Raw genomic sequence first — 10,487 nt, 5'->3', positions numbered from 1 at the left:
TTAAATAAAATCATGAGTTAAATATAAAACTTAAACACAAGTACATACAACTTGCCACCTTCTTCCTTCGTGACGATATAGCACTGGGTGGAAAATGTATTCGGTAACTGAGATACTGAATACGGTACTGTTTACCATATTTAACACCTCGAGTGCTGAATATAAGTCGTTTTTAACACCTAAGGTGTTGAATATGATGCACAATATCATATTTGACACCTCAAGTACCTAATACTATTTTCGCTATCTCATATACTAAAATTAGATTTTCGGAATTTAAGATGCTAAATACAACTGGTAAATTTGTAATATCTTAATATATTATTTATTTTAATAAATACAATACGGTAGGTCATCTATTTTTTTATTTGTGCCCATTGCAAGCCTTTACATGGCAAACCTCAAAGCAACCAAACGACCAAGAAGCCGAGCAAGCAGAGGAAGCAAGGAGGAGGAGGTAGCTTGCCTTGGAGAGGAGAGGCGAAGTGGCTGCAGCAATGGCGACGGACCTGGGGTTCGAGGAGACCGAGCTCCGGCTCGGCCTGCCCGGCGGCGGGGGAGAGGGCGAGGCGAGGAGCTCCTCCGGCAAGAGGGGTTTCGCCGAGACCATCGACCTCAAGCTGAAGCTGGAGCCGGCCGTCGTGAAGGAGGAGGAGGTGGCCGCCGAGGAGGGCGCGGCCGCGGCGACGGAGGAGTCGCCGGCACCCGGGAAGATGAAGAGGTCGCCCAGCCAGAGCAGCGTCGTCACCGCCGCCGCGGCGCAGCCCGACCCCGCCGAGAAGCCGCGCGCGCCCAAGTACGTGTCCACTCACTCCTCGAGCACTTCGTCTCTAGTTAGCTTCCTTCCCTTGATCTGCATGCCTCCATGAACTCCCTCTCTCTCTCTCTCTCTCTCTCTCTCTCTCTCTCTCTCTCTCTCTCTCTCTCTCTCTCTCTCTCTCTCTCTCTCTCTCTCTCTCTGTTCGTATAATCATTTCCAAAACTTCAAATCTAACAACCTTGATGTAGAGAAAAGTTCACCCTAATTATCAACAAAAACCTGTCTTAATCGCTGAATTATCACACGATTCTTCTGTGTGCCATGTTTGTCATGCCCATGCCATCTCGTAAATGCAAATAGTTTACAATTCTATTTTTCGTACCGTGTTGCAAGAAAATGCCACAACCTTTACGAGAAAAAGATACCAGTCGCTTCTCAAATTTAGTCGTTCGTGCAGAGACATAATTTCTAGAGATCTAGCCTAGCTAGTGATGCTTAATCATCAAGAGCAAAGATGCAGAGCAAAAACACAGACTTTTCATGGCACGCACTGCATGCAAATTCAGAAGCAAAAACAGCTGGATCTAGGACATGAGATCTATTGTTCATCGATCGATGCACCGATCGAACACGCACAGGAACGGGAGGGACAGCGGCATGTTACGTGTGGGGGCACCGGTAGACAGCGCCCAGTGCCGACACGATAAAAGAAATCAAGAAAGCCACTGCCTTCAATCTCTCTCTCTCTCTCTCTCTCTCTCTCTCTCTCTCTCTCTCTCTCTCTCTCTCTCTCTCTCTCTCTCTCTCTCAGTTTTGTCCACATCGACATCATTTTCCATATCACCTGCCTGTTGATCTTGATCGATATGCTAGAATGGATGGCAAGCATAGTAGAAATAAATAAATGTTATTGCCCATACTGTCCCCTGTCAGGTACCTTGGGTTCACCGTTCACGGATCACCATTCTAGATGTGCGTTGCCCCGTTGTTTTCTTGCTATTTTCATTTTACAAGTATATATAAATGTAGAGTACATGTTTTGCATGGATGCATGAAAGATGAAAGGAGAAGAGGTAGAAAACTGGAAGGAGGTAGTAGTAGTAGTAGTTCATGTGTGCCACCACAAAAGGTTCCTCCTTTTCCATGAAAAAAAATGGATGCCTCTCCTCCCAGTAGTACCATGCTCCAAAGTAGAAAACAATTAAAACGGTGTAAACAATAAATCAAAAGGAAATATTAAGTAGCATGCAATTTGAACTAAATAGTTAGAAATCTTGTACATGTCAGTGTGCGTTTTGATCTACACGGTAACGTTATAAGTGTCGTTTTGACAGAAAAAAAAATGTTGGGTAATTTATCTGCAGGGCGCAGGTGGTTGGATGGCCGCCGGTGCGGTCGTTCCGGAAGAACATCATGTCCGTGCAGGCCGAGAAGGGCGCCGGCAGCAAGGACGTCGACGGCGACAAGTCGTCGTCGGCCGGTGGCGGCGCCGCGTTCGTGAAGGTGAGCATGGACGGCGCGCCGTACCTGCGCAAGGTGGACCTCAACACGTACAAGAGCTACCAGGAGCTGTCCAAGGCGCTCGAGAAGATGTTCAGCTCCTTCACCATTGGTACATACCACATCAATACATCACGCATGAGAAGTATTTTCGAATTCACAAAAAAAATAAAACACCAAACAAATTATTTTTGTTATCTTTCTTGTTCATGCAACATGTTGAAGTATATCGTCCGCCTTTCTTCAACAGCTTATTTCATGCGCGAACTAATCCGCCCATGAAACTCTAAATAAAAAGTGACTTATGGTTACTAGCTATAGTTGGTACATGCATGGTGATTTGGATTGGAATTTGGGTATATGATTGCATTGGCATTTGCATGTGTGGTGGTGGTCACCATGTGGTTTTGCCAGTAGTGCACTCCATGATTTGCATCCTTGGAAGGTGTCTGTGCTGGCTGGCATAATGCCATTGTCGCTCCAACACACAGATCGAGTATCTCCTCTGCTTGTGTGCAGCCCATGATCAGAGCAGATGTATGCATGCTTCAGTTAGCTCAGCTTGGTTCATCATTGTCATGTGCTGTTCTTCTAGTACGTACTTCCATGTCTAAACTAATCTACGTGTTGATCGGCGTGCATCTTAGGAAAAAAGAATACATATTTAGTGTTATTTTTCCTAATTATGTGTTTAATGGTTTAATATTGAGCTTTTAGTTCATACCGAACCTGAATTGCAAAGTTGCCAGTTGACTGAATTTGCAGAATACCTTGGCATGAACTCTGAATCGATGTTTTGGTGTGTGATTTTTCCCATGACAATGCAGGAAGCTGTGGGTCTCAAGGGATGAACGGCATGAATGAGAGCAAGCTGGTGGACCTTCTGAACGGCTCCGAGTACGTGCCGACCTACGAGGACAAGGACGGCGACTGGATGCTCGTCGGCGATGTCCCATGGGAGTGAGCACTTCTCCATGCATTCTACTCTGAAATCTATGATATGTTCATGTCGATCAGCTTCCTTATTGCATATGGAAACTCGTTTCAGGATGTTTGTCGAGTCGTGCAAGCGCCTTCGGATCATGAAAGGATCAGAAGCCATTGGCCTCGGTGAGTGCTGCATAATCTCAAATTTTTCAGATTAGCATATGGAAAATTTTCTTTAGTAACTTTGGAAGGTGAAATGATAGTGCAACTCATGTGGTCTCAATATTCTTTTTCAGCACCAAGGGCCATGGAGAAATGCAAGAACAGAAGCTGATGAGAAGAACTATGGACACATGCATCTGAGCAACATGGGTCTCATCAGATGCATGCAAGACCCAGTCCAGTCTCTATAGCTTTGCAGCTTTGCTCGTCTCTGTATCATACTACTCCCTGTTCTCCAAGCCTGTACCTCCTGATCAGTGAAGTCATTTTGGTGTGTCTGAGTCAGCTGTTCTATCGTCTGTTCCAGTGAGTCAGTGAAGTCAGTCCAGTGTTCAAGTCTCATCTTGTCATATACTACAAAAGAGAGAAGCCATGGACATGTACCTGTCCCATAACAATGTCTTTTTGCTCTGCCTGTTCTTTTTTTACTCTTCGTGGCACAAAATGCAAAGGCACCCTGCTCCTAATCAAGGGGCCTTGGTGCATTTTGTCCATCAAAAAGTTGTTTAATTATTACCATGGTGTCTCAATGGAACAAATAATTAAGATAATTGCAAGGTGTTAAACTGTATTGTATATATAAGCCTATCTTTTATTTATTTATTTTCATCTTGGTATTAATAATTGTTACATGGAATCACAAGAGGATCATTTCCATGATGAGAATAGATGCTTTGTTTGACGTGCATAGACATTGTATTGCTTTGCCTGCCTGGCTGTGTGTTTTTATATGTGGAGCCAACTTGGAGACAGAAGAAGCAGGCCATGTGCAGAGTGATGGGGCACTGAGTTTTATATCCATCAGGCACTACAATATCTTTTTCTCAGCTTCTCACTACTATTATTGTGAGGAATTACACTTTGCTGCATCTTTTGCTGTCTGCTTGCCACTATACTATCCATGCATGCAAGTGTTTGGTACTTTGTGCCCCATGCCATGAATGATAAAGGATATGCAAGGCCAAAGTTGAGGTGTTCTTTTTCTCTGTTTTGTATAGAGAGAGAGGAGAGGAGAGAGAGAGAGAGAGAGGAGAGGAGAAAAACCTTGAAGTGCTGGAAGTTGTTGCTATGATTTTTGTGAACTTGCAGCTGCACCTTCCTCCCTAGTAATTGAGTATCTTCTCCCAACTAAAGGAGCTTTTGCTTGTGTTAAAACAAGCAAAACATATTTCCCTTTGGAGATCTCATGTCCCCTAACAATGATGGCAGCTTTGAGTCTTTTCGAGTGCCCCTTGTCCAGCTTTGAAGACAATCTGTGCTGCTCCTACCAAGAAATTGTTCGCTTAACAGATGTTGCTACGGATATTATTTTTTTTCTTTTTCTCCAGAAAAACGATGCACTATCTTTTGATGAACTATTTGATAACTTGTCCCTGAATTGGGTTACAACATGAATAACAAAATGAGCAACTGGAATAAAGAGTTGTACAAACTGGAATGTTAAAATAACAAAATTAGTGACTGGCCTAGGCCTGTAATCCTGGACATTTCTCTCCTTCAATGCAACATCAAAGCTCATACTTTCTTTTGTAAGAATAACAAACAGATATTGGACACAAATTTGAAGAGTATTTTTAGAAGAACGCCAATAAATTATTGAATAATCCCTCAACTGTACATCAAGAACAAATTGATGGAGGAGTAGCTTAGTACATGCACAGAATCACCACGGAAACAAGCATTTAGCTTATTATATGTACAAGGAACTCCATGGAAACAACCATTATTAGTGTCTTCATCTGAACATTATTAGAGCCAAAATCCTATTTCCTATCAACAAAATGGGCTCTAGCTTGAAAAGTCCACCGAACTGATTACAAGATCAGCATTCTTTCTTGATTCCATGATGAGCTCCGCATTTGGCCGGTCATTGTACGAGATCTGGTTCACAAGACCAATTTCAAGACAATTAGAACTTGCAATATTCAGAAACCGTATGGTGATGAAAACGGCAATGTATCAGTGTCTTCAGCTGAAAATGATTAGGAGCAAAAAAAAAATCCAAAGAAATAGTTAGTCATGAAATTCTTTTCATGGAAAACGATATGATCAAACAATGCTGAAAAGCCAGGGGGAACACCATTTTGGTGCAAATGGTTACATTCAATTTGAAACTCAAAAGTAGGGAATAGGTCGATGGTTAGCGTAAGATAGACTTCTTGAAAGGAAACAGCAGTGAAGTTATATCAGAAAGCATGCAGGCACGTGTGTGGGCGCCTGTGTGATTGGGACAGAACGTGGGAGGAGAATTACCCGCCATGCTGCTACATCTGGCTCTTTTCCTGGAAAGAGAAACAGAAAAGAAAATGAATAAGATGCATCAATAGTAATGCAATCATAAAGGGGGCGAAAACCATAAACAATAGGGCAAACCTGTGGCAATATGTCTCTTGAGCACTCTTTCCATGGAGACATCAATGTCAATGTCAATGAACCTAAGAAGGTAATCTTGGACCATTAGAAACCACTGTTTTCTCCCATTCAAAGATTAATAAGCAATTAAGAAGCACTGCTCCAAAAGTCTCGAGAAGCGTTAGTTTTGTCGAGATGTCAAAGGGAGCACAACAAGATATGTACAAGTGCGAACGATGGTTGCATAGCTTGCATACTCACCATTTCTCATCAAAAAAGTCTCTAATTTCCCTCCAAACATCTTCTTCCAGTAATAAATAATTCCCTTCAACGATCACTATTTTGTGCCTGCAAAAATCATAGTAATTAGCAACCAGCATATGTCAGACCTGCACTTATAGTAAACTGGATCATTTAAGGAAATATGGTGTTTATGAAGGCATGCATCCATTACACATGACAAAAGTTACAAGACAAACAGGGTACAACAAAGAACGTAGAACATGGAAACAAGACAAAGTTCTCATGAAGATTTCTGTTTGCTTCCACTTGCATCCACAGGAACAGGGGGAAAAAATCACAAGTAACTCGGAAATAAATGACAATTCATGAAAACACTGGATAATTAGCAGTAGTTAATATGATCATGAGACGCAGTATAACTTTGCATAGAGCTCCAATGTTAGAAGCTGCTAAAATTAAGTTGATCCAAAAGATTTTGTATGGACCGGTATGTTCAGCACCTTCGACTAAATCTATGAACAACTCAAGCATGATTACACATTTCAATCAAGTTAACTAAAAAAAACTAGCATCCAAGTATTTCCTGCAATTTTCAAAGCTAACTTACTGTGGCTTTACAAATATGTCATTCTCAACTGGGTCACCAACACCATGATCAAATGATGGAGCATAAAGTGAACCCTACAAACCAAGATATTTAAAGGATCAGATCAAATGCCATTCGCTACTCAAGAACTCACATTGCAGGACGTTGGTAAATACCTCTGCTCTTAGGGTCTGTAGATATTTCAGAAGAAGTGATGGATTGAATGTCCATGGTGCTAAAATTATTAAGTCAATTGTAAGTATTTACGTAAATACAGTTTCAATGAAACAGACCAAGCAGAGAATATTACACACCTCCTCTTCTTGCATGTGCTTCTTTTGGATCCTACAAGCACTAAGAGTGTTAACAATTTGAGAAAGCAATTGAAATTCAGACATGGGTTACTCGAAAGAAAACAAACCTCCATTGCATCAAGCTGGGAACGATAAAGGTGGAAGCCATCCATTGGAAGCATTGCAGCAATTTCCTCGGAAGGAAGCAATGCACCACTACCTTCTGCGTGCTTCTGGGACCAAAGCATATTAACACGTTGAACAACTTCAGAGGCAACGGTGGACTTGCCTGCACCAGGTGGTCCAGCTAGACCAACAATGTATCTGTTGAGAGCAGTACAATTAAGTGGTTAGGCATAACAATATTCAATTTCAAGCAATGTTCTTAATATAGGCCATGTTTGGCACAACTTGTGCTTCTGCACAATCCGCTTCCTGGAGAATTCTGTGAAAAACAGATTTTGCTCCTCCAGATTGTACGGTTCATTATCAGAATCCGCTTACTGATAATCTGCTGCAGAATCCTACCATTTGGCACAGCTTCTGCAGAATCCTCCAGAATCCACAAGCAGAAATTGTGCCAAACAGAGCTATAATGCTCCAGTAATGTCAAAAGACTTCGCTAAAATCTCAATGGTCAAATGTAACACTGGGCAAAAAAAAAAAAGATCAAAAAAAAGCAGAAAAGGGGAAAGAAAGATCTAGAATGAGTTTTATGCTTTGAATAAAAATTGAACACAAGTATTATCATGTTAAACAGATCCACTGTTTTCGTTCTCAAGCTAGGTGACTGAGGATCTATGACAGAAAATGGCTACAAATTCTCTCAGTGGATCATCGGAGCAAATTAACTGCTAACTATGCCTGCTTGACATAAAAAAGGGCTGGACATTGGAAGCCATTTCTGTTTTCTATTAATTTCCCAAACAAAAATCAAGAGTCAACAGCAAATAGACTGCAAACTTGGCTGACGATGTTCAAGAATTAACATGTCTGTATAACTACATCCAGAGCGAACAACATAAACCAGCTTTGATCATTGCAATAGAAGAGCATGATTGCCCAATAATTAATGTCCCGAAACAGCATCAATAGAGAGGGCTTACTTTGAATCAAAATGTTCAATATTCTTCAAGACAGAAATAAGGTGTTCGGCCAAAGCGTCATATACCTCCTCCATCGACCTTCTAGTTTAATATCAGCTTTTGTTAGTATGCCAATTGTCAAAGTGTATAACTCATCTACTAATGATCAAATTTGAGAAGATGTACTACAAATCAAGCAACTGTAGATATAATCCCTCTTTTTAAGATAGGTTGGCCCAAAACGGGCCTAACCAACGGAACTAAGAAGTACAAGATGATGACACATGTTCTATCTGGATCATAACAAAGCAACGAGTTGCAAGCTGGTCATGGGAACAGAGACTCATCCAAAAAAAATTATGAAGTGGCAATGAACTTTTTTCCCATTACAAATCGAGACAGGTGGCTTACTTGGCTTCTATCTGCGGAGCTTTTTGTCTCTGATAGTAAGGAACCTGGAAAAACAATAGTAGAGGCAAACATGGTAAATACACGCGTAACAAACTGCGGGTAAGACGAAACCGCCACTCACATTACGTTTCTTCTTGTTTGTAGCTTGAGAGCTCAACTGATGAGGAAATGCCGGCTGAAAGCTGGCACGGATTGGAGGCGTCGCCTTCATCAGTTTGCTTCTTACAGCATAACTCCTACAAGCCACGTATCCTGAAGAGGCAGCGAAAAATGTGCTTTTGAGCTATAAGGCAAAACGGTAAAGGAAGATAAGATAAACGCATCGGAGTTGAGCTTTGGAGAATAAAAGGAGAACGCAGGCAGCCAGGTCCTGCAGGTTCCGGCAAGAAATGTGCGGTGAACTGAACACGAGAAGGTACAACTACAAGCATTCGGAATAAGGAGGAACAATCACATGATCCCCTTCCTTGGATGAATTCGAAGCAGAGGCAATCACGAAGCAGTAAAATTACCCTACTAGTCTGGGGAATTAGGGCGCAGGGGGTAGAGAGAGAGAGAGGCGCAAGGACGGAGGGGTCGATCTCTTACCCGTCGGGCCGGGCCGGCGACCTGACGGCGGCCGGAGCAGCCGCGCCTGCGCCGCCGTGGATGCGACGGAATTCGACAACTCCATGGCTCTCTCTCTCTCTCTCCCCTCCCTGAACCGAGCGGGATCAACTGATAAAATATGGGTAGGATTTGGCCGCTATTGTTACCGCCGAATCCGTATCGGAGCGTGATTCAGAGGGAAATCGAGTTCACTACAGGAGCCGAAACAAAGTGCGACTTTGCAGAATAGCCCTCTTACTCGCAGCATATCGACGATGAAATTGATCTTGGCCTTATGTTTTAACTGTTTCCTAATCTGATTGAGAAAGAAGCGATGTCTATTGGTTGCTCTCATGTGTCCTAGGCCAACCAATCTATTGGTTGCGGTTTTGTTTCACACATCACTATAATATAAATGGGCTATACCGGGGCTCGTAGGTGCTCGATCTCAAGGGTATGTATTCACGCTTACGCAATCAAGATGTGTTTGTTTTAGGGCTAATGGTGGTCTAAGATGATTGTAAGTGATTAACAATGGTATCAAAGTCATAATTAGCTCTAATCAGACTAAATTAGACCTAATAGTTTTGATTTAGTATTTGGTTGATGCTGGTTTATGATCTATGAGACCTAATTGTTCCAGTTTAGATCAATTAGTTATCAATTATGAATCTTTAAGATGAATTAGGCTTGGATCAATGTTTATATTCATGTTTTAGGTTGTATATGTTTTGGATTAATGTTAATTGAGCATGTTTAAGTGATAACTAGCATTAATTAGCCTCAGATTAAAGTCAATTAATCATCTTTAGACATTGTTTATGCATGTATGTGTATGCTTGTGTGTTTTTGGGGGTCGTTTTGGGGGCAAATCGACATGTTTAATACCGAATTGAGCTCAAGTAGCATTAAGAAGGAGGAGAATTGGGGAAACTTGAAAACCCCTAATGCAAATCCTAAAGAAAATTTCCAATTCCCCGATCCGAACCCAAAATCTCCAATCTGAACCCTAAATCCCATATGAAAGCCCTTACGTGTTTTCAAGCTTATGTCGTCGTTAGATTCGCCTTTTCCTCCGGCAGATTCGCCTTCTCCTCCTCAGGTGCATGCGGATCTTCCTCAGAAGCTCGCGTCTCCGTCTTGTGTGTGCGTGCCAGGGCTCCGGTGCCAGGCACTTCTTTTCGCCCCACACGCCATCAACACGGGCAACACCACAGCTCCAACCAACGGAGGCCCGTGCAACAGAGGTCGCACACGCGCTCCGGCGGGTAGGCCTGTAGTGTCGCCCTCTTCTTGTTCCCTCTTCACTCTCTCTCTCTCTCTCTCTCTCTCTCTCTCTCTCTCTCTCTCTCTCTCTTTTTCAATGGCGACGAACGCCACCGGTGCTCTTAGACCCATGGTCACCTTTCCTCTCCCAGACGTGCGGATTTCTTAGATGAGACGGAGAGGAATGAAGCTTAGGGTTAGGTTTTTGTGGCCAGCGCGGTTTTGTTCTAGTGAGGAGCACGACAAGCCATCAA

General features: G+C 42.5%; 2 protein-coding genes across 2 annotated transcripts; one reads left to right on the top strand and one right to left on the bottom strand.

Moving 5' to 3' along the window:
* Positions 1–382: 382 nt before the first annotated feature.
* Positions 383–4,012, top strand: LOC133906601 (auxin-responsive protein IAA30-like). Its single transcript, XM_062348552.1, has 5 exons — positions 383–796; positions 2,125–2,372; positions 3,088–3,220; positions 3,309–3,370; positions 3,484–4,012. The coding sequence occupies exons 1-5, from the start codon at positions 498–500 to the stop codon at positions 3,519–3,521; spliced, it is 780 nt and encodes a 259-aa protein (XP_062204536.1). The 5' UTR covers positions 383–497; the 3' UTR covers positions 3,522–4,012.
* Positions 4,013–4,905: 893 nt separating this feature from the next.
* LOC133906634 (putative uridine kinase C227.14) lies at positions 4,906–9,289 on the bottom strand. The gene is made up of 12 exons (XM_062348588.1): positions 8,968–9,289; positions 8,501–8,631; positions 8,380–8,423; positions 7,990–8,067; positions 7,012–7,207; positions 6,905–6,935; positions 6,767–6,825; positions 6,612–6,685; positions 6,023–6,109; positions 5,783–5,844; positions 5,663–5,691; positions 4,906–5,290 (listed from the first exon to the last, which is right to left on the bottom strand). Exons 1-12 carry the CDS (start codon positions 9,050–9,052, stop codon positions 5,198–5,200), a joined length of 969 nt encoding a protein of 322 aa, XP_062204572.1. The 5' UTR covers positions 9,053–9,289; the 3' UTR covers positions 4,906–5,197.
* Positions 9,290–10,487: the final 1,198 nt, after the last annotated feature.

Source organism: Phragmites australis, chromosome 23, assembly GCF_958298935.1.
Source record: "Phragmites australis chromosome 23, lpPhrAust1.1, whole genome shotgun sequence".
Classification (NCBI taxonomy): domain Eukaryota; kingdom Viridiplantae; phylum Streptophyta; class Magnoliopsida; order Poales; family Poaceae; genus Phragmites; species Phragmites australis.
The sequence above is the reverse complement of the archived record's forward strand: the minus strand, read 5'-3'. Positions and strand labels throughout refer to the sequence as shown.